General features: G+C 34.3%; 1 protein-coding gene across 1 annotated transcript; it reads left to right on the top strand.

Moving 5' to 3' along the window:
• Positions 1 to 4,038: 4,038 nt before the first annotated feature.
• On the top strand, positions 4,039 to 5,266 carry LOC127790746 (ethylene-responsive transcription factor ERF115-like). Its single transcript, XM_052320399.1, has 2 exons — positions 4,039 to 4,338; positions 4,764 to 5,266. Exons 1-2 carry the CDS (start codon positions 4,224 to 4,226, stop codon positions 5,264 to 5,266), a joined length of 618 nt encoding a protein of 205 aa, XP_052176359.1. The 5' UTR covers positions 4,039 to 4,223.
• The last annotated feature ends 16,901 nt before the right edge of the window (positions 5,267 to 22,167 follow it).

Here is a 22,167-nt window from a genome sequence, read left to right as displayed (position 1 = left end):
AAGGGATTTATCCACCAATGGTTATGGCACTGATCATTGATGCCAAAGTCACTAATTTTCCTTGAATAATTGATTTTAGAAAGAACAACAAGCTCTGTTAATTCAATATTTCCCTTACTTCTTAGTTAATTAAAACAAGCTCTTCAATTAACCTTTACCTTCAAACAGCCATAGAACAAGCTCTCTAGAATTAAATTCAAAGGCAGCATTAAACTTTGTGGAAACAAGACCAAATCTGAACAATAAACACACAAGCTCGGTTTATTTAATTCAACACATGTACTCCCTAGGAATTGAAAGAAAACTTGTCCATAATCATGAACCCTAGTTGTTACTTATGCAAGAAAGACCAAACAATTACAGATTTGGTATTCAAGCTAGCAATTGATCATGTATCAAGAATTGAATAGCGATTGTCTATGCAATCAAAACACACAATCATAAATAATAAAATCAGAAGATACATGAATATTAAAGAGAAAATAAGATTGCAAATAAACTCAAAAAAGTCTCATAGTGTTCTTCACCATGGCTTCAAAATATCCTTATACCGAAAAAAATAAAGTTTAGCCACACATAATGACATAAAGAACACAAAAAGAAGAGAAAATATGAAAATGATGTTTCTTCCTCCTCTTGGATGTGCTTCTCTGCCTCTTTTTCTTCCTGGAAATCCTCCCTTCTTGAGATTGGATCAAGACTTTAAATATCCCCCAACAAAGAATCCAAATCAGCAAAAGAATTAGGGCTCCAAGACTCCCATAAATTTCGAGCCCGTTTTGGGTTGGAGAACGATCGTTTTGGGATTCAGACCCTCTTAAGAATTGTAGTTCAGAATGTCTAGATGAATTTAGGATTTTGAATCACTCAATTTGGATATTAAAAGCTCAAGTTATGGCCTTTTAAAGATTCAATGTTCATGCAGAATTCTAATCTGATTAGGATTTGGCCCAACTTTTTGGCCCTAACGTTGAAGCAATGTTGGAGGCCCAAACGAACTCGGATTTAGACAAATCATACCATTATGGAAATCCCAAGAAGTCCTCTACAAAATCTCTGAAGACCTCATTCATGTTATTGAACTCTAATATGTTTAAAAATCTATAAGAAGCCCAAAAGGTCAAAATATTAAAAAACTAAAATTTTCTAAGTAAAAACCCAATTTATTCTAACCTATCCAAAATTGCCTTAACCATAAAAATAAGTATGAATCAACACAATAAGGCATAAAGCTCACCCAAGAGACCATAAGTAAGAGAAATAAATATATGGAATTATGCACTCATCATCCAAATTGTTAGTCCATCAAAACATATCCCACAAATGACAAAACTCATCAAATCTAATATTCAAAAACATTTTTCAAGCATAATTCATCAAATAAAGACAAACAAACAAAAGGTATATCAAGTCAAAATAAACTTTCAACTTCTTTGGATCCTTAAAAGTCCCACACACTAAGATGTGTTATTTAAATTTTTTTTATTTTTTAGCGATGGGTTGTATCCCTTCACTAAATTTGAATTATTTATTTATTTATTTTTTATTTTTTAGCGGGGTTGACCCAATATAACCATTTTAAAAAAATTAGCAATGGAAATTCCGTCACTAAAAATTATTTTTCTTGTAGTGTCATGTAATATAATCATTCGTGATCCTGAAAGGGTTAGAACCAAGGGCCAACCAAAAGAACTTTCTAGGATTCCATCAGGAATTCAAGTCTCACAAAATGCTACTCAAGTGATGAGGCGAACATGTAGCGCGTGTGGTGTCCAAGGTCACGATGCTAGAACTTGTGGAAAGGCAAAAGGAAAGGTAAACTAATTGAGTGATTTATTATTTGCTTATGGCCTATAGACTTGTACTTGACCTTCCTTTTTTTTTTTTAAGCTAACAATATCGGCTTCTGTCATTATTTAAATACAAGTAACAACTGCTTGCCCAAATGAATCAGTCCAAGGAGATGAGTGATGGTAATGATGGTTTTAGTTCTTTATTTATAATGATTTTTGTGATTGTAAGTGGCATGTCCTGCAGATATTGTTTATATGGTCTGAATTGTTATAATCTTGCATACAGTAGCCACTAAAAGTACTTTGATAACGTATTGTTGCTTTGATGTTGACTCATATAAATGTCAGCCAGTTACCTTATAAGTTGTAGTCTTAAAGTTAGCTTTCAATTCACATTTTTAGGAGAAAATTTATGGGACAATTTCATGATTCATAATAGAACAAAGACAGTAAAACCAAAACTTCCATAATTAAAGCACAATGAGGTCATTACAATATATGAACCTTAAATCTTTATGGAGCCAAAAAGGATCAAAGTACTTGTTAATTTAACTTGAAAAAAGAAACATTTTGCAAACACAACTCTCTCAACTTTTTATGCACAACAAACAAACATAACTCAGCAAACCAACATAACTTTCTCAGCTCTCTGCATAGCAAACTCAATTTCCCTGCTCAACAAATCAAAATCTACAAACAACTACCCTGAAAACCAAAGAATTCTACACAATAAAAAACTCCCTACAGATAACCCAAATTCAAACACATAATCCCAACAACTCTCTCTCTCTCTCTTGATTTGGTTATGCACATCAAAAAGACAAGGTCAAATTCAACTAGGTCAGCATTTGGTTTTCTGCGCTTGTTCTCTGCAACAATTAGGAACAATAATTGGTTGGAAGTGAAGGAATTAGGACTGGTGATGCTGTTGTTGACAATTAGAGTTAGGATTCTGGATTCTGCACAATCAGAATCCACTTTTATGCCATTCTCGAATTTACAAAACAAAATTTATAGAAAATTTTACTAAAAAAATTTAAATTGGGAAATGGGCAATTTTCAGTCGAAAATGTTAGATTCAAACTACATAATTACTTCATAAAAGTAATTTAATACCTAAATCATTAATTTAGTAAAATTTTACAGACAAAAATTAAATTTGGATAAGGGCAAAATTAAATTGGGAAATCATTTTTATACCAATCTGGAGCACATAATCGACACTATCTGGGCAACGATAATGAAGGGAGGAGTGTGGAGCAACGGAGGTGATAATGACGATGAGCGAGGCAACTTCGTTGTGGAGAGGTGAGGGGAGAATTTGGCTTCAAGAGATGGGGTTGTGAGGGAAGAAGAGGGGAGAAGTCGACTTTGAAGCAACGAAGCCGTGAGGAAGGAGTGGGACAGATAGAGTGAAGAAGAGGGAAAAGACGAGAAGAAGCGGTGAGGGAGGAATGGTCTTTGTTCAAAATAGTGTTGTTTGGTTTTGCATTTCCACCTAAAGAGTAGGATTCAGAGAGAAGCATTATCCCTTTATACATATTATATTTTATTAATATATATATATATATATATATTTGTATATGTGTGTGTTTAACCCATTTGACCATTCATTTGGCCAAATAAATTTTTCTTCAAATTAAATTTGAATTTATTTTTTTAAATCTCTAAATATTCTAAAATTATTTTGAGGTCTTACAAATGCAGACATTAAAGACTGTGTTAATATTATCTTTGCAATTATCAAACTACTATCTAGTGTTTTTGTATTTAAAATATGAACATCAGCAAATTATATTAATGTAGCGAAAAAATTATATAGATTATTATCACCCATTTATTTGTAAAATAAAAATGTTATTTGAGTATAGAGTTTTAACACTTTGTTTGACACTAATTATTAATCATCAATTATTTATCCACGATTACTCATTGCCCTTTCATAAAATCAGTCGTATATATATATGTATGTATGTATGTATGTATGTATATGCAGGCAGTCACAAGAGTGTAGAGGCAGAGCAAGTTTCCACATGGACTGTTCAAGTCCAGCATATAGCGCGGGATAGAAACCCTAATTGTCCCATTTCCAACCACTTCCTATAATTTTACTCTTTCTCCTCCTTCTTCTTCTTCTTCTTGGTCTTCGCCGATCAACTCATTATCAGTCTTTATCTATCTTGACCACCGGATATATATCATTGAAGTGATCGTTAATCTCACAAAGAAACTCCACATTCCTGGAGTACGTATCTGGTGGCTTCCAAACTCGATCGATCCCAGAAGTTGCAGAAGCTCGTAATTAAGGTGGATCCGAAGCACGGGAAGAGGCGGCGTAGATTCGTCGACGACGAAGATGAATCGGAGAAGAAAGAGGAAGAACACATCTTCCCTGTCTACTCAGCTCGCTCCCAACACGACACAAGGACCATGGTCTCAGCTCTAGCTCAAGTCCTTGGAAGCACGCTTCATGAAAGCCCCTTAGCCTCTGATTCCCAATCTCAAGCTATGGAAGCCAACCAGTTTCAGCACAGTCCAGATCAAGGTATGTAACCGATGATTAACATCACATCCATCACATAATTAATTAAGATGAAATCTACGATATATATATTAATTCTGGACCAGCAGTATTCTTCCTCAATTTCTAAACATTTTAGATTTGGGGATGAGTTTTGCTGGCTCTGAAGCCACCTGTAAGTACTGATCCAAGCCCTAAAATCAGCTAAGCGCATTCAATGTTTCAGCTGCTAGCTAGAACTTTATATATGTATGTATATGTTGTCATCGAAGAGATCCGGCAGCCATTACTCTACTAGATAAACTCATTCAGTATGCTAGAATAATAATTGATATGCGTATATATATGTGTGTGTGTGTGTGTGAAGAACCCTAATTATATATGGATCCTGTATGTTCATGAAGAACTGCCATTTTTTTAACTTCAAGTATGACCTAATTTATGTGAAGGGAATTACCAGGAGAGAAGACAGTATAGAGGGGTTAGGCGGCGACCATGGGGTAAATTCGCAGCCGAGATTCGCGATCCGAACAAGGCAGCCCGAGTCTGGCTTGGCACTTTCAAGACGGCCGAGGACGCAGCACTGGCTTATGACGAGGCTGCTCTCAGATTCAAAGGGAACAAAGCCAAGCTCAATTTTCCGGAAAGGGTTCAATGGAGGACCGAGCTCGGATGCCTGATCACTACAGCTCGGCAAGACTTGCGAATCAATCCTCAACAACATCTCTATTCGGTTGCTCCAAATGATCAGCCACTGCCATCTCATCAAGAGGCTTATCTCCACGCTCGACAAGTTCTTCCTGATCAGGCTAGTGCTGTGAACTATGGCTTTTCGGTTTCATCTTTGGCATCCCAACATGAAGAACAAGGAGGAGAGCTCACAAGGACTTCTTCTGATCAGTTTGGAAGTAGTAGTTCTACTTGTGATCCTCCTACTTATCGGATCAATTAATGATGCAAATTAAACGTACTCTCAACAGGTGATATCGCAAATTAAGTTTGATCCACGTGATCATGAAGGTGGCGACCAGCCTGTGGGTGCAGTATCTCGAGTAAGTTGTGATTTTTCAGTGCAAGCTTAAACACTCTCTTAATTATCAATAATGCCTTGTGTATTTCAATAAGAATTGGTTAAAGAAAATTACGTCTTCACTAAAATAAGGAATATTAATGTTTGGAATGTTGCAACTCAATATATTTTGCTACTCCGTAGGTTTTGTAACATTGGATGAATGGTATCAAAATAAGAAAATTACATCTTCACTAAAATAAGCATTGGATGAATGGTATCAAAATCAAGAAAATAACAGCTAGCAAGCATTGGATGAATGGTATAAATATAGGGACAAAACCTACGGAGTAGCAAAATATATTGAGTTGCAACATTCCAAACATTAAGGTTGCGTTCTCTTTACTGTTTTCAAGTCATTTTTAGTTTTCAATTTTCTAAAATAATGAAAACGCGTTCTCTTTACTGTTTTTAAAAATACATTTTTGAAAACAAAAAAAAAATTATAAAGAAAATTGAAAACAACAAAAAGTTGTTTTGAGTGTTTTCATCTAAAATAAATTCAAAACTCAAAACATATTTATTTATTTATATTTTATTATTGTAGTGGAAAAAAATATTACAAAATTCATTAACTTTAAAATATATATATATTTTTAATAATATATTAACATTAAATATTTATAATTTACTTAATAATCAAATTTATTGAATAAAATATCATTAAAAAAATATTTTCAAAATTTTAAAGAGCGTTTTCTAATTTTCTGTTTTGAAAAATAATTTTTCAAAATGACAAAGAGAACGCGTTTTTAGTTTTCTAAAAACAGACTACTAAAACAGAAAACTTAAAATGAATTTAAAATTCAAAACTGAAAATTGAAAAGTAAAGAGAACGCAGCCTAATATTCCTGATTTTAGTGAAGATGTAATACCCTTTAACCAATTCTTATTGAAATACACAAGGCGTTGATAATTAAGAGAGTGCTTAAGCTTGCACTGAAAAATCACAACTTACTCGAGATACTGCACCCACATGCTGGTCGCCACCTTCATGATCACGTAGATCAAACTTAATTTCCGATATAACCTGTTGAGAGTATGTTTAATTTGCATCATTAATTGATCCGATAAGTACGAGGATCACAAGTAGAACTACTACTTCCAAACTGATCAGAAGAAGGCCTTGTGAGCTCTCCTCCTCGTCCTTCATGTTGGGATGCCAAAGATGGAACCGAAAGGCCATAGTTCATAGCACTAGCCTGATAAGGAAGAACTTGTTGAGTGTGGAGATAAGCTTCTTGATGAGATGGCAACGGCTGATCATTAGGAGCAACCGAATGGAGATGTTGTTGAGGATTGATTCGCAAGTCTTGCCGAACTGTAGTGATCAAGCATCCAAGCTCGGTCCTCCATTGAACCCTTTCGGGAAAATTGAGCTTGGATTTGCTCCCTTTGAATCTGAGAGCAGCCTCGTCATAAGCCAGTGCATAGAAACACACTCTAAAGAGAAGGGCTTTTCAAGTTTAGTGGTTAGATGGATATATTATTCACATTAGTTATTAGGGATCAAATTTATTTGAGACAGCAGTCTCTCAACTTTTGCTTAATTAACTTCTTGTTTTATTGGGTTCCCTAACACTATTTTTTTTTTTTTTTTTTTTTTTATGTTTTCATCTACACCATGCAAAATATTGGGGATATTGATTGACGAATTTACTGTATTTCTAAATTCATGTGATTTTGATTGATAAATATTAAAAATTAAATGTTAAATCTAACACATAAAATACTAATACCAAAATAGGTTTGAAAACCCAATTGAATCCTCAAACTTTATCCCAACATTTGATTCGTGCGCCGGTTTTAACTTAATTATTCTTTTATAAGATCTTGAATAGTAGGGTTTATATAGTAGTGGCAACTAGGGATTTTAAATTAGTAAACATTTATAGCTTGGGCCAAATAATTTATTTCTATTAATTGTTTGTAAATAAATAGTTGAATATGAACCTTCTATCCATATTTAGATTTTTAAGTAAACTCTATATTTTATTTGATACAGAAAATTATTTAAAAGATATTGTTTTTTATGTGATTCTACGAGCTTAGAAACCAACATCCAATCATATTATATTTGATTTTGATCACGTTAACTTGTTTGGCTATACTTTGACTGATGAAGTCCAAATATAGACTTGGTCATTGTGTCAATCCCATCATATGTATCCCTATCTTTTCTCTGTTTTTTTTTTTTCATAAAATAAGTATCCCTACTACACCCATGAATAAATTTAATAAATAACTAAAATAAATTTATGTGATATATATAAATTAATAATAGTTCTATCAAAGAATTAATAATAGTTCATAATAGTGAGTAGATTTATTTTTAATTTTAAATAAAATTATTATGAATTTAAATATAGTTATTATAAATTTATGTGTGTTACATAAATTTATAAGAATTATTTCCCTTATATTATTTTGTAAATTCCAAAGATTTACTCTACATACTTGAAGCTAATAATACACCTAACTGTAAAAAATGACTTTCCAATAAGAGTATTAAATACATTGAGTCATTATAAAATAGGTAATTATTGTTGCTGACTTATAATAATTACATTTATTTGTCTTGAAAACAGCCAAAATAGAGTTCCTCGATAAAATAGTGAGGTTCAAGATATTGCTTAGGGAATCAACAGAGTTCAAGCCTGATCTGCTATCCTAGAGCTTCAGTGACCTATAGGGGTCTCCGGGGTCTTCAGCCTCAGGAGAGTCTTCGAGGGACTGAGAATAAACAAGTCCTAGAAAGTCTTCAAAGGGTACTTTTGGATGGCCTTTGAGGACTACTTTCCTGACTAAATCTGCAGTCGTAGAGACAATCAAAAGGCACGCAAGGATCTTCCCCATGCAGGCTTTCTGATGTCTAAGTCAGACATAGGTGTCTTCAAGCAAAATGTGGATATATACTGAATATGGATGTAATCACTATGGGTCTTTGAGAAGTAAGCTCCTGATGAGTTATTTGTGCATTAGGGGTTTTAGGTCTTCGAGTTTGAGGTTTTAGAGAGAGAGCCTGTGAGTTGAGTGAGGCTTCGAGAAAAAAAGGTCCATTTGCCTAGGAGTAGACGGATATTTATAAATATTTGGCGGGGTCCAAAGATGAGAGTCTTCAGACTCTTTGGGATGCATCGGATGAGGCCGGAGACCTGGAGATGTTTTCGGGGTTAAAGTGCCCCGGTGAGTGTCTCCAAATAAATTTGATGGGTCTTCGGGCCATCGGGTAACTTTGGCCCGGATGATTCTAAGGAAGTCTCCAGGCTATGCAGGGCGTGAGGCTCGACTATCCCATGGACTCTCTAGAGGCCTCGGGGAACTCTCATCCCATGAGACTCTTTGAGGTCCCTAGACTTAGCAGGACACTTTTTAGGACTTAGGAATTTTAGAATTTTCGAGGGCACTCCACAACAATAGCTTCTCACTCTTGTCTTGGGTTAAAAGGAAAATGGAAGAGTAAAATATGGGTGCTGAATACGTGCCACCAAGGGAGAGTCTCCGGGGAATTCTTGCAACTCCTCGATTTCTAAGCGCAGTTATAAATAGGCGATGGTCCCCAATATGCCACATTTCCCCCCCGAAGAGCTAGCGTTATCTGGAGCACTCGAAGACTCTTTTTGTAACACCAGAGACTTTGCACTGCTCCTGGCTCCCTAGAGATTCTTAGTGTTCAAAAGAATCTTTTGCTTTTGAAAGAAAAACACTTTGAGGTAAAATAGCTTCCTCACAACCTCCTTTTTCGAAATTGCCATTTTCCCATGGATGCAACCCTTGGTTCTAGGAGGCGAAATAACTGATGGTTTTGTGCGGGCTTACAGCATTCCTCAATCGTGAAGGCCAAGGGGTCCTAAGGTTACAAAGCTTACTGTTACTATTAAAGGAGGTGAGATAGCGATTCACCTAGATAACTTGAGAGTAGGACTTAGGATTCCACTGTAGCCTTTTGGGATGTAACTTTTGGAAGAGGTGATGTTGGTGTCAGCCCAGTTACGTTCGAATGGTTGGGTTGTGCTAGCGAGATTTTTTACCTTGTGCAAGGAGCGTGAGGTAGAACCCAACCACCTTTCTTTTTAAACTGATTTTATCGAGTCTGGACCATGAGGGGGGAGAGAGAATTTGTATGCCTTCAAAGTACAATTATTAGGGTTAGGTTGTTTAAGGGCAACCCTAAAGAATTAGATGATTTTGAGACTAAGTGGTTGATGGTTACGCCACCCCTCGGGATGCTAGAGGTCATCACGAAGTTAGCGCACTGAGAAAGTTAGAAGTGTGAGGCATGAGTGGTCGGACATAAATTCACTGGTGAAGGAACACTAGGAAGCAAGGTAGTTAAAATCGGGATTTTAAGTGGGATCGAAAAATGGTTCATAAAATTGAATCTTAAAATCATAAAATTTTAAAGATAATTAAAAATACCTTTTAATTTTTATAAATTTATGTTTATAATAACATAATTTTATAGAAAATGAATTAATATCATTTAATAATCTAATTATTCCTTATTATAGCTCCAAAGATGATGTTTCCAAAATATAGCTAAAAAACTAGCTGGTTGGTATAGGCAATTTAGAGGCAAAACGTAGGTAATTTAAAGGTAAAATATAGCTTAAAATTCTTTAGAGGATGCTTCCAACATCTTCCATAAGATTTAAGTTGCAAATTTTACTTGATTTAACATTGATTAAATCAAGTAAAATCCCGATTTGGGGTTGGGTGGTCCATTAATTAATTACTTGTTTACCTTGATTTACTTATACAATTAATGTTAAATCAAGTAAATTGGAACTTATGCAATCAATGTTAGATGCTATATGACATTGGAACTTATGGCAATCAATGTTAAATCAAGTTCCAATTTAGAGGCAAAATATAGAAATTCATTGTATAAGTTCCAATGCCAGATGCTATGTGACACTCAGACGTTGGAAGCATCATCTAAATTGTAACTTAAATCAATAGAGGTCTCTAAATCGTAAAATTGTTGGGGGGTCTCTGAAGTGTAAAATCGTACACGTAAAATCAAGATTTTATAAGACTTTACCCCAAATTGGATTTTACATGGGATTTGAATCATTTGGGGGTCTTCGAAGCCTAAAATTGTAAAATCGTGCACATAAAATCGAGATTTTAACAATAATGCTAGGAAAATATTAATAAGCTAGCCCAAATGAGGTCCAGTGCTCATTTCGGACTTGACAATCGATGATCGCCTTATAGAGGCTAAGTGGAGGATGGTTGTTGGAGGGGACGATGATGCCAGTCCATCGAGACCAATTGACTCCTAGGTGGTTGCATCCTCATCATCTTCTTTATTAGATGATAGTGAAGAAGGGGAAGAAAGTGAGGGAGAAGAGGATGACGAAAAAGAGGTGAATATAATAGGGGATGAGGACCCGACATGAGAAGAGGAGGAAGGGTGCAAAAGGGAGACAAACCCCAAGGGTGCTTACTGATTAGTGGTTAATTTTGTAAAAATTTTCTTATAATTTCACCCTTATTTTTATCTCAAAATAGTTTAAATTGAATATTATTATGCATTTTGTGATTGCGTGTAGATTTAAAAATATTAATATAAAAAAATATATAAAATAAAAAAATAAATATAATATATATAATATATGGATTGGAAGCCCAACACAAGGAAGGCCAAACCCAAAACAAGGAAGGCACAAGCCAAACACAAGGAAGGCCCAAGCCCAACACGAGGAAGACTCAAGTCCAAAACAAAGAAGGCCCAATCCCAAAACTAAAGGCCCAAGTTGTGGAAGTTTCTTAAATATTTTGTTTATCTTTATATTTTTTAAATTAGATATTTTTTTTATCTTTGTATTATTAAATTAAATATTTGTTTATCATTTTTATTATTAAATTAGATAATTGTGTGGTTTCCATTGCATCTTGTGGATTATAAATAGTTCACTTGGTTGCATTTGTAACCATCCAATTTTTTTATAATGAAAGCATAGTTGTATTCTTAGAATTTTTCTCTCAAATCTTCAACTTTAGTTTCCATATAGTTGTGTTCTTAGAATTTTTCTCTCAATTCTTCAAACTTTAGTTTTCATATAGTTGTGTTATGTTATTCTTATTGTCTCTTAATTATATACCGCCTATATGGTCGGTTAAATATTGTCTTTTAATTATTGTTTCTTAATTATACACTGCCTATATAGTCGATTAAATATTGTCTCTTAATTATACACTACCTATATGGTCGGTTAAATATTATTTTTTAATTATTGTCTCTTAATTATACACCGCCTATATGGTAGATTAAATATTGTCTTTTAATTATTGTCTCTTAATTATACACCGCCTATATGGTAGATTAAATATTGTCTTTTAATTATTGTCTCTTAATTTTACACCGCCCATATGGTCAATTAAATATTGTCATTTAAATATTGTCTCTTAATTTCTACAATTTTAATTTCCATCATTTAAATTCCTGCCAATTTATTTTCAAATGAAGATGAGTAGCTAAATCTAATCTTGGGTTAAGGCAATGACAGTGTCCAACACCAATGATTCCTAAAGAAAACTACGCTTCAAATGTGTAATATTAATTTGATTTAATTTGAGCAGTGTGCATATAGTGTATCTTTGAGTTTAGATTGAAGCATAAGCCTAACTTAGAATTTCCATGTCACGTACAGAGATTGCTAGACTTGGAAATGTTTTCATACCCAAGCCCAAATGATTAATCTGTATCTATAAATTCTGTTTGTGGGATATAATTCAATTTATGGTAATTGCTTAACTTAGAATTTTCATGACATGTATGGAGATTGCTTAAACAAGAATTATCATTATCTTGAACTAAAATTACTGACAGATCTGCAAAACTTAATTCAGATAAATATTACTGATCTTTTCTATTAAATTGGGAATTAATTGGTTTTAACATTGAATTTGTCTTGACCCAAACTGCTTAAATTCAGTGTTAGTTTAGTTTTAATTCTTGCTTTTAGATCATCTTAATCACCGCCTAAAATCAAATCTTCTGTAATTTTTGTTTTCATCCATAAATAATCTCCCTGTGAACCGACTCGGACTCACCGAAATGTAAATTTAAAATTGTACTACACGCACATTGGCGAGTATAATCGCCCTATACCTGCTTTAACAAGAAGATTAATGTTTGATGAATTTGGTTGTTATTTTGATAAATAAATGTGCAGGGTAGGGTAGCAATCACTTACCTTGCCCCTTTTCTTTTTTGATTGCTATTTTACTTTCTTTGATATTTCAATGATCATACTGATAATTTGTTGTTTTTGGCATACAAAGATGCAATGATATGGAAGGATAATATGGGATAGGCTGGATAAAGATATGCAATGGATAGAAGCAGCTCAACAAGTGGCACAACCGCGAGTTGCCCAAGTCACTTCTCACTCTGAAAAAGTTGAAGAGGGAGAGATGTATTTAGCTTGAAGGAATAAGAGGGCCAGGATAGACGAGGAAGGACAGGGCGCAACAAGGGCTACCTCAGGCCTAATTTCTGAAGATTTTAATTTCTGAAGTTAGGGGAGGCATTCTCGATTGGCGGGAATACGAGGATCTCAATCCTAACCGCTTAAAGGATTATTTGGATGCTAAAGTAGAGGATTTGTTGTATCATATTTTTTGATATATGAGAAAATGTGTTTGTTGAAAAACCTATCTAAGAATGAAAAATCATTAGGTGAATCTCATATTTCGAAATAAAGTTTTCATATTTCGAAACATACTTGATTAGTGTTTTGGCGCGTATATTCAAATGTTTGAAAAATCCAAAATTCATGCATCATGTTTCGAAACTAAGTTTCCATGTTTCGAAACATCATTTTGCCATGTTTCTATACATGTTTCGAAATGTCTTTTGTTAAGGTTTCATTGTTTGCTAAGTTTATATGCTATATTTCAAAACCTATATAGTATGTTTCGAAACCTCTATCATTTCTGTTAGTAGGGCATTTAAAAATGTGTTGCATATGTTTTCGTATATGTTTTTGAAGTATGTTTCGAAACCTTCATAGCATATTTTGAAACATCTGACTCTGTCAACAAAATATTTGAAAAACTGACATACTTTTGCACTTTAATTCAAAAGCTATTTAAAATCTTTCTTTTGAAATAATCTCCATACCCTGATGTTTAAATTTCAGATATTTTGAAAGTGGAGAATAAAACAAAATCATTTTGTTTTTAAAGCATTGTCTCTCACTCATTCTATCTCTTAGTGCATAACCAGTTGTAAAGGCTGAATGTTTCGAAACATGAGATGTTTGTTTCGAAACCTCAGTGTAAAAGAATTTTGTTTCAAAACCTATAAGGTGTGTTTCAAAACCTACTTTATCATCTTGTCTCTAACTTTTATAATTAGCCAAAATTATATTTCTTGGTATTTAATTGGTTCTTTAAAGACAAGAAAGAGCTCTAACAAGCATATACACGAGTATACAACAATAAGAGACATTACCACATTCTCAAGCACAGGTGAACAAAATCCTTTCGACAAGCTCTCAAAGAAAAATCATTCATTCAATCATTGGTGTGCTTTGTGGTGTGAAAAGGAGAAGCAAACTGAAACTGACATCTTATCCTTCTAAGCTCTCCTCACCTCATACCAATAGGTTTGTACAACCATTTGATAAGGTTTTCATTACATTAAAACTGTTAGGTTGTAAAAGATAAGTTTTATTTATCTTGTTGTAAGGTTTGAGTTGAGCCCGTGAAAACTCATTGTGTAAAGTTTTAGGGTGAACCGTGGTAAAACTCTTGGTGTGGTTGATCACTAGTAAAAGTGATTGTGTTTGAAAATCCTTCAAGTGGGTAAGCTTAAAGGTAGTGGAGTAAGCGGGGGTCGAACCACTATAAATCTTGTGTGCATTTGCTTTACTATTTCTCTTATCTGTTATCATTGTTCATGCTTTCAAAAGAATCATTTTCAAAAGCTAAAAGTTTCAAAATAAGCAAAACTGAGAGGAAAGTTTCAAAACATACTCACTTTGGTTTCGAAACATACTTAATAGAAAGGTTAATTTCGAAACAAACTCCTTGATATTTCGAAACATTGTGTTCTACCATTCCTAGGTCCTTAATCTATCAAAAAAATTACCCTAATCCCAATTCACCCCCCTCTTGGGATATATTTTCCATCATTTGGAACTAACAATTAGTATCAGAGTGCAAGGTCTCTAAGTGTTTTGTAGGTCTAACCACCCAAGAGTAAAGATCCAAATGGAATTCAACACTGACTTCAAGTTGGAAGGACAAAACAGCTCAAGGCCTCCTTATTTCGATGGTTCAAACTACACCTACTGGAAAACAAGAATGAGGTATTTCTTAATGCAAAATATTGAAATATATACATGTGTATCTAGTATGGTTACATTATCGGAACCTCCTACTGAAAGTTGGAATGAACAACAAAAACACACTAACGAGACAAATGCTAGAGCTGTTAATATATTACATTGTGCATTAAGTCCAGGTGAGTTTAATAGAGTCATTTCATGTACTACAGCAAAAGAAATTTGGGATCACTTAAAAGTAACACATAAAGGAACCAAGAAAGTGAAAAGCATTAAAATTGCAATCCTTACTAGTGAATATCAAAATTTCATAGTGAATGCTAGTGAATCCATTAAGGAGATGTTCACAAGGTTTAATGACATTGTAACAAACTTGCAAGCTTTAGGAAAAACAATAAGAACTGAAGAAAAGGTTCATAAGATCTTAGGAAGCTTGCCATCTAGTTGGGAACCTAAAGTCACAACTGTAGAAGAAGCTAGAGACATAGCTACACTCACAATGGATAATCTATTAGGTTATCTATTAACTCATAAGATTAAGTTAAATAGAAAATAATCAAATGGACTCAAAATGAAATCCTTAGCATTCAAGGCCAAAGAAGAAGATGAAAGTGAAACAATTGATGAAGATGAAGAACTTACTCTACTCACAAAACGCTTTAACAAGTTTATGAGAAAAGGAAAATTTTCCAAGAGAAAACCATATGAAAACAAGAAATTTTCTAAAGATACTCCTTATGAATTAAATGTTTTGAGTGTAAGAAACCAGGACATATCAAGGAAGATTGTCCTCAATACAAAAAGATAAAAAAGAACAAGAAGAAGAAGTCATTAGCCATATTGAATGAAGAAGATTCCATCTCCTCCGATTCAAGTCAACAAGAAGAGGCTGTAAACTTTTGTCTTATGGCACGAGAAGAAAATGAGGTAACTTCATGTTCATCTAGTATCAATTTTCTTTCATTTAATTCTTTACAAGATGAATACAACTTACTTTTAGAAACGTATAACAAAGTTTTGGCTAAAAACAAAGTTCTGAAAAATGTCTCAACAATCAAAGAAAAAGAATGCAATGATCTTAAGATTGCTTATGATAACTTAGAGCAAATCATTAAACAAAAGGATAAAGAAAGTGAAAATTTGAAAATCAGATTTTCATAATTGGAAAAGAAAAACAATGACTTATTGGAATCATTTGAAAAAATTATGGAAGGAAAGAAAAGGCTAGAAATGATATTGGGTAGTCAAAAACCTTTTGGAGACAAAAGAGGGTTAGGATATACAAATGATACACCATCTACCTCAATAACAAAATTTGTTAAAGGAAATGTTTTATATAAGCCACCCTCATTTAAAAACCATGTTAATCATCACTATCACAATCAAAGCTTTTATAAAACAACAAGTTTGACTTGTCATTTTTGTAACAAGAAGGGACACCATATCAAGCAATGCTTCTATAGAAAAAATGCTTAAAGATTAAACTTGATTTGGATTCCAAAGACTAAAGATGATGTGGTTGCTAACATTGTTGGACCCAAGAAAATTTGGGTACCAAAAGTACCAATGTGATGTATTTCTTATAGGTGAGCTTGGTATCCAAGGTAGGAAAGAAGAAGTGGTATCTTGATAGTGGATGCACCAAGCATATGACGGGAGATAAGGATCAATTCATATCTCTCACTTACAAAGAAAAAGGTAATGTTGTCTATGGAGACAACTCTAAAGGTAAAATCCTTGGCTATGGCACAATTGGTTTAAGTAGAACAAAAGTTGAAAATGTATGCCTAGTTGAAGGTTTAAAACACAACTTGCTAAGTATAAGCAAATTATGTGATAAAGGACATAGAGTCACTTTTAAATCAAGCAAATGTAAAGTCTATGATTTGAAATCAAATGAACTTATTTTTTCTGGAAATAGACATGGAAATGTATATGTTATTTGGCTTGATAATGTTGTGCTTAAACATGAAAATTGCCTTATTGCATGAAATTCAAATTTGTCTTGGTTATGACATAAGAAACTAGGTCATGCAAGCATGAGTTTAATTGACAAACTGGATATAAAACAACTAGTTAGAGGTTTTCTCAATATAAACTTTAAAAATGATCATGTATGTGATACGTGTATGAAAGGAAAACAAACTAGATCTTCATTTAAATCCACAAATTCAGTTAGCACAGCTAGACCTCTAGAATTGCTTCATCTAGATTTGTTTGGTCCTATGAGAACTCAAAGTTTAGGAGGAAAATGCTATACCCTAGTCATAGTAGATGATTTCTCAAGGTTTACATGGGTGTTATTCTTAGGAAATAAAAATGATGCTTTTAAAGCATTCTCTAGATTGTGCAAAAGACTTCAAACTGAACAAGAATTAAAAATAAAACAAATAAGAAGTGATCATGGTGGAGAATTTGAAAATCAAGAATTTCAATCCTATTGTGAAGAAAACGGAATTCACCATAACTTCTCGGTCTCTAGAAACCCCTCAACAAAATGGTGTCATTGAAAGAAAGAATAGAACTCTTATAGAAATGTCTAGAACCATGTTGTTAGAAAGTAACTTACCAAAATATTTTTGGGTTGAAGCTGTAAATACAGCATGCTATGTTTTAAATAGAGTATCTTTAAGACCAATCATTAAAAGAACTCCATATGAGTTATATAAACACAAAAAAACCAAATATCTCTCATTTCCATCACTTTGGGTGCAAATGCTTTGTTCTAAACAATGGTAAAGATAACTTAGGAAAATTCGATGCTAAGAGTGATGAAGGCATATTTATAGGTTACTCATCTCAAAGCAAAGCTTATTGAATATTTAATAAAAGAATGCTGGTTGTAGAAGAATCAATTTATGTAGTGTTTGATGACAAACCTAGAATAATCAATAATGATGATGATCTAGAAGACATTCCAAATAAGATGAATGAGATTCAAATCAATGAAGAAATAGATCAAAGCAATATCCAAGATCAATAAAATCAAAAAGAAGTTTCATTTCCAAGAGAAAGAAATTATGTTAAAGAAAATGAAATCTTAGGAGATCCTAGCAAAGGAGTATCAACTAGATCTCTCTTAGATTAAATACCGATCTAGTTCTAATATCTCAAATAGAACCCAAAAATGTTCAAGAAGCTTTAAATGATGATGAATGGGTTAAAGCTGTGCAAGATAAGCTAAACTAATTCGAAAAAAATGAAGTTTGGTGTCTTGTACCTGAACCATCAGATCATCCTATCATAGGAACAAAATGGGTCTTTAGAAACAAGCTTGATGAAAGTGGTAACATCATTAGAAATAAAGCTAGATTAGTTGCTCAAGGATATAGTCAAGAATAAGGCATTGATTATGATGAAACCTATGCTCCGGTAGCAAGATTGGAAGCTATAAGAATCCTATTATCTTTCTCATGCTACAAGAACTTCATGTTATATCAAATGGATGTTAAAAGTGCATTCTTAAATGGTTTCATTTCAGAGCAAGTGTTTATAAAACAACCACCCAACTTTGAAGATCCAAAATATCCAAATCATGTATATAAGCTTACTAAAGCCCTATATTATTTAAAACAAGCTCCTAGAACTTGGTATGAAAGGTTAAGTAAGTTTCTTACTGAAAATGGATTTCAAAGAGACAAGGTTGACACAACACTTTTCATTAAGAAGAAAAGAAATGATATGTTACTTGTCCAGATTTATGTAGATGACATTATTTTTGGATCATCAAATATTAGGTTGTGTGAAGAGTTTGCCTCAATAATGCAAAATGAATTTGAAATGAGCATGATGGAAGAATTAACATACTTCCTAGGTCTTCAAATTAGGCAAACATCTCAAGGAACTTATTTAAGTCAAGCTAAGTATGTAAAAGAAATCTTAACTAAATTTGGAATGAAAGATTGTAAGCCTATCTCAACCCTTATGAGCACATCAAGTACCATTGATAAAGATGAGAAATGGAAATCAGTGGATCAAAAGTTATATAGAGGAATCATTGGCTCTTTGCTATACATAATGGTCTCTAAACCCAATATTGTGTTTAGTGTTGGTACATGTGCTAGATATCAAGCGGATCCAAAAGAGTCTCACTTGAAAGCCACTAAAAGAATCTTAAGATACATTAAAGGTTCTGAAAATTTAGGCCTATTCTATCCAAAATAAAAAATGTTTGAACTTATGGCCTACACCGATGCTGACTAGGTGGATGCAAAGTTGATAGAAAAAGTAAAGTGGAATATACCACTTTCTAGGGAAATTGTTAGTAACTTGGGCTAGCAAGAAGAAAAATACCGTTGCCCTATCCTCAACCGAAGCTGAATATGTAGCAGCTAGTTTATGTTGCACACAAGATGGTGGAGTGAGCTTGAGTAAGACTATGCCTTTATGACTAAGGGTGATCTAAATGTGGACTTAAGTTTTAATTGTGTTGGTTGTGCGGGAAGGATAAGTGATGTCAAGGGAGGCCACCATCCCAAAGTCGGAGCCATAGCCGAACTGTACCTATACCTTCTGTCGTGTCTGAGTCTCCATGGGAAAGTAGTGGAAATTAGTGGCAGGAGATGGCTGAGGTGCGAGGGACCTTGGCAGGACTTGTGAGAGTTGCAAACAGATTGGTTGCGGACGGTGAACGAGAGGAGCAGGCACCTCTAGTGGATACAGGGAATCTAGTTGATGTCACCGTTAGTTAGGCTCCTGCTTTGGTGGCTCCAGGTACAAGTAGCTCTGGTGGAGGACAGCTACTTAAAGACTTTATGACTCTCCGACCCCTTGAGTTTTATGGTGGTGTGGACATTTCGGCGACAGAAACCTAGATGTTATCAAAAGAGAAGCACCTGCGTTCGATGGACTGTGATGACTGACAAAAGGTGAGGCTAGCATCTTTCTTGTTAAGAGGAGATGCAGAGCGATGGTGGGAGACAGTCAGACAGCAATGAATTTATTGAGTTAACACAGGGGGATAAGACAGTATAGCGCAATATGAATCTGAGTTTATTTCTTTAGCTCGATTTGCTCCTGATATAATCTCTATAGAGGCCAAAAAGGTAGCCAAATTTCTAAATGGGCTGAGTGTAGAGATCAGACATGCGATGGGGGGAGCTCGGATCACTGATCATCCTACTGCAGTACAGAGAGCCTATGCAGTGGAACAAAGCAGGAATGAGTTGAAAAGTAAGTATGCTAGCCAAAAAGGGGCTAGTTCTTCACAAACACGCAATGGTAGTCAAAAAAGGAGATGGGAATCTAGTCAGGCTAGGAGTACAGAGGGGCCAGGGGTATGCAATTCTTGTGGGAGACATCACAAGGGTCCTTGCCGTGGGACCACTGAGGCGTGTTATCTATGTGGTCAGTTGGAGCATGCGCAAAGAGATTGTCCGCAATGGCAGGGAGTAGCGATTGCCCCAAATGTGGTATGTTACAGATGTGGCAGGAATGGGCATAAGGCCAACAATTGCCCATTGTCACTGCAGTTCAAGGATCAGAGGGTAAGTAGTCAAAGGTCTACTCAGAAGTTAAGAGGGCCCAGGGTGCAAAAGGCATCTTCACCGACAACAGTACCACCTATTCAGAGGGTAGTAGCTACGGATCAACCTCACATACAGGGCAGGGTTTTCTCTCTGACGTCAGCTAATGCCGAGAAGGGTAATGAGACCATCCAAGGTATCCTCTCCTTATATGGCATGGATGTACGAGCACTCTTTGATACTGGCTCTACTCACTCCTTTATTACTCTACATATTTTGTGTAATGTCCCTATCTCTAGTACTACTTTGCCATACTATCTATTAGTGTCTATGCTTGGAAATGAGATATTGGTAAGTAGTGACGTGCTTCGGGATTGTGAGATTAAAGTGCACGATATGAACCTATTGGGTGACCAGATTGTGTTAGATATTCAGGATTTTGATTTAATCCTTGGTATGGACTGGTTGTTCCGCCATTTTGCTAAAGTGGATTGTCGAAGTAAGACGATTTATTTGAACTACCGTAGCAGCCTATTATCGTATACAGGGGTGTTAAACCTATGAGTACAACCCCGATGATCTCGGTTATGAAAGTAGAGCGATTGATGAGACGTGGCTGTGAGGCATACTTAGCTTTTATAACTATTGGTCTGGGCAATAAGGCAAATTTACCTAAAATTCTAGTGGTTTGTGAGTTTTCTGACGTGTTTCCCGATGAGTTTCCAGGGTTACCACCTCCAAGGGAAGTGGAGTTCTTTATTGATTTAATACCGGGCACTCAACCTATTTCGAAAGCTCCCTACAAAATGACCCCAAATGAATTAAAGGAATTAAAAGCTCAGTTACAAGAATTAATTGATAAAGGGTTTATCCAGCCAGGTGCATTGCCATGGAGTGCCCCAATACTATTTGTACGAAAGAAGGATAGGTCCTTGAGATTGTGTATTGATTACTGTTAGTTAAACCAGGTGACAATAAAGAACAAATACTCGCTGCCATGGGTGGATGACTTACTAGATCAGCTTCGGGGTGCATCTATGTTCTCTAAGATTCACTACAAAAAAAAAAAAAAATGGCATTTAGAGGTGGTTTTGAAAACCGCTGCTAACTCAGTCGTCGGGGAGCATTTAGCGACAGTTTTCATCAACCGCTGGAGTAACCGCCGCTATGTCATATTTTTTGCAGCGGTTTAAGAACTGCCGCAAAATAAGTGATTTAGCAGCAATTTTTAAAATATTTAGTGGCGGTTTCAGAACAGCTGCAAAAAAATCCAAATATTGAATTTTAGCGATGGTTTTAAAACTGCCGCAAAAATTCCAAAAATTTTGAATTCTTAGAAGCCCACCCACGCCCAACCACCCGTGAGCGTGGGCTCGCGTGCACATGCGCGCCTGGCCCTGTGCACCACATGGCAATGTTGGAAATGTAATTTCCAGATCCTTCCCCTTCCCCAGTTTTGAACTCACGACCTCTCCTATCCGTGTACACGCACGAAACCACCCGATCTGCGAAGTCTCGTTATTATATATTCGCACATATAAATTATATACTAATTCAACCACTATTTTTCAGAATTATATTTTATATTTTATATTTTTAATATAAATTAATTGATTATTTTTTAAAAGAATAATGGAATAAATTAAAAATCAATCAATTGAATTAAATTAAATAAATTAATTGATTAAAAAATAAAAAGAAGATTTTATATATTTTCTTAAAATTTCTTTTTAAATTATTAAAATTTTATTAAATTTATTTTTATTTTTTTAATATTAAAATTTATTTAAAATCTTATTAAAATTTATTTTTAAAATTATTAAAATTTATTTTTATTTAATTTAATTTTTTAATTATTTAATTTTTTCTAAATTTAGCGGCAATTTTTTGAAAATTGCGACAAAATTATATTTTTTTAATGAATTTTGCGACGATTTTGAAAAATCGCTGCAAATGTTATTTAATTTTATTTTTTAATTATTTAAATTTTTTTCTAAATTTAGCACTGGTTTTTTGA

The sequence above is a fragment of the Diospyros lotus genome, chromosome 14, assembly GCF_014633365.1.
Source record: "Diospyros lotus cultivar Yz01 chromosome 14, ASM1463336v1, whole genome shotgun sequence".
Taxonomy (NCBI): Eukaryota; Viridiplantae; Streptophyta; class Magnoliopsida; order Ericales; family Ebenaceae; genus Diospyros; species Diospyros lotus.
This window is presented reverse-complemented; position numbering and strand designations above follow the sequence as displayed.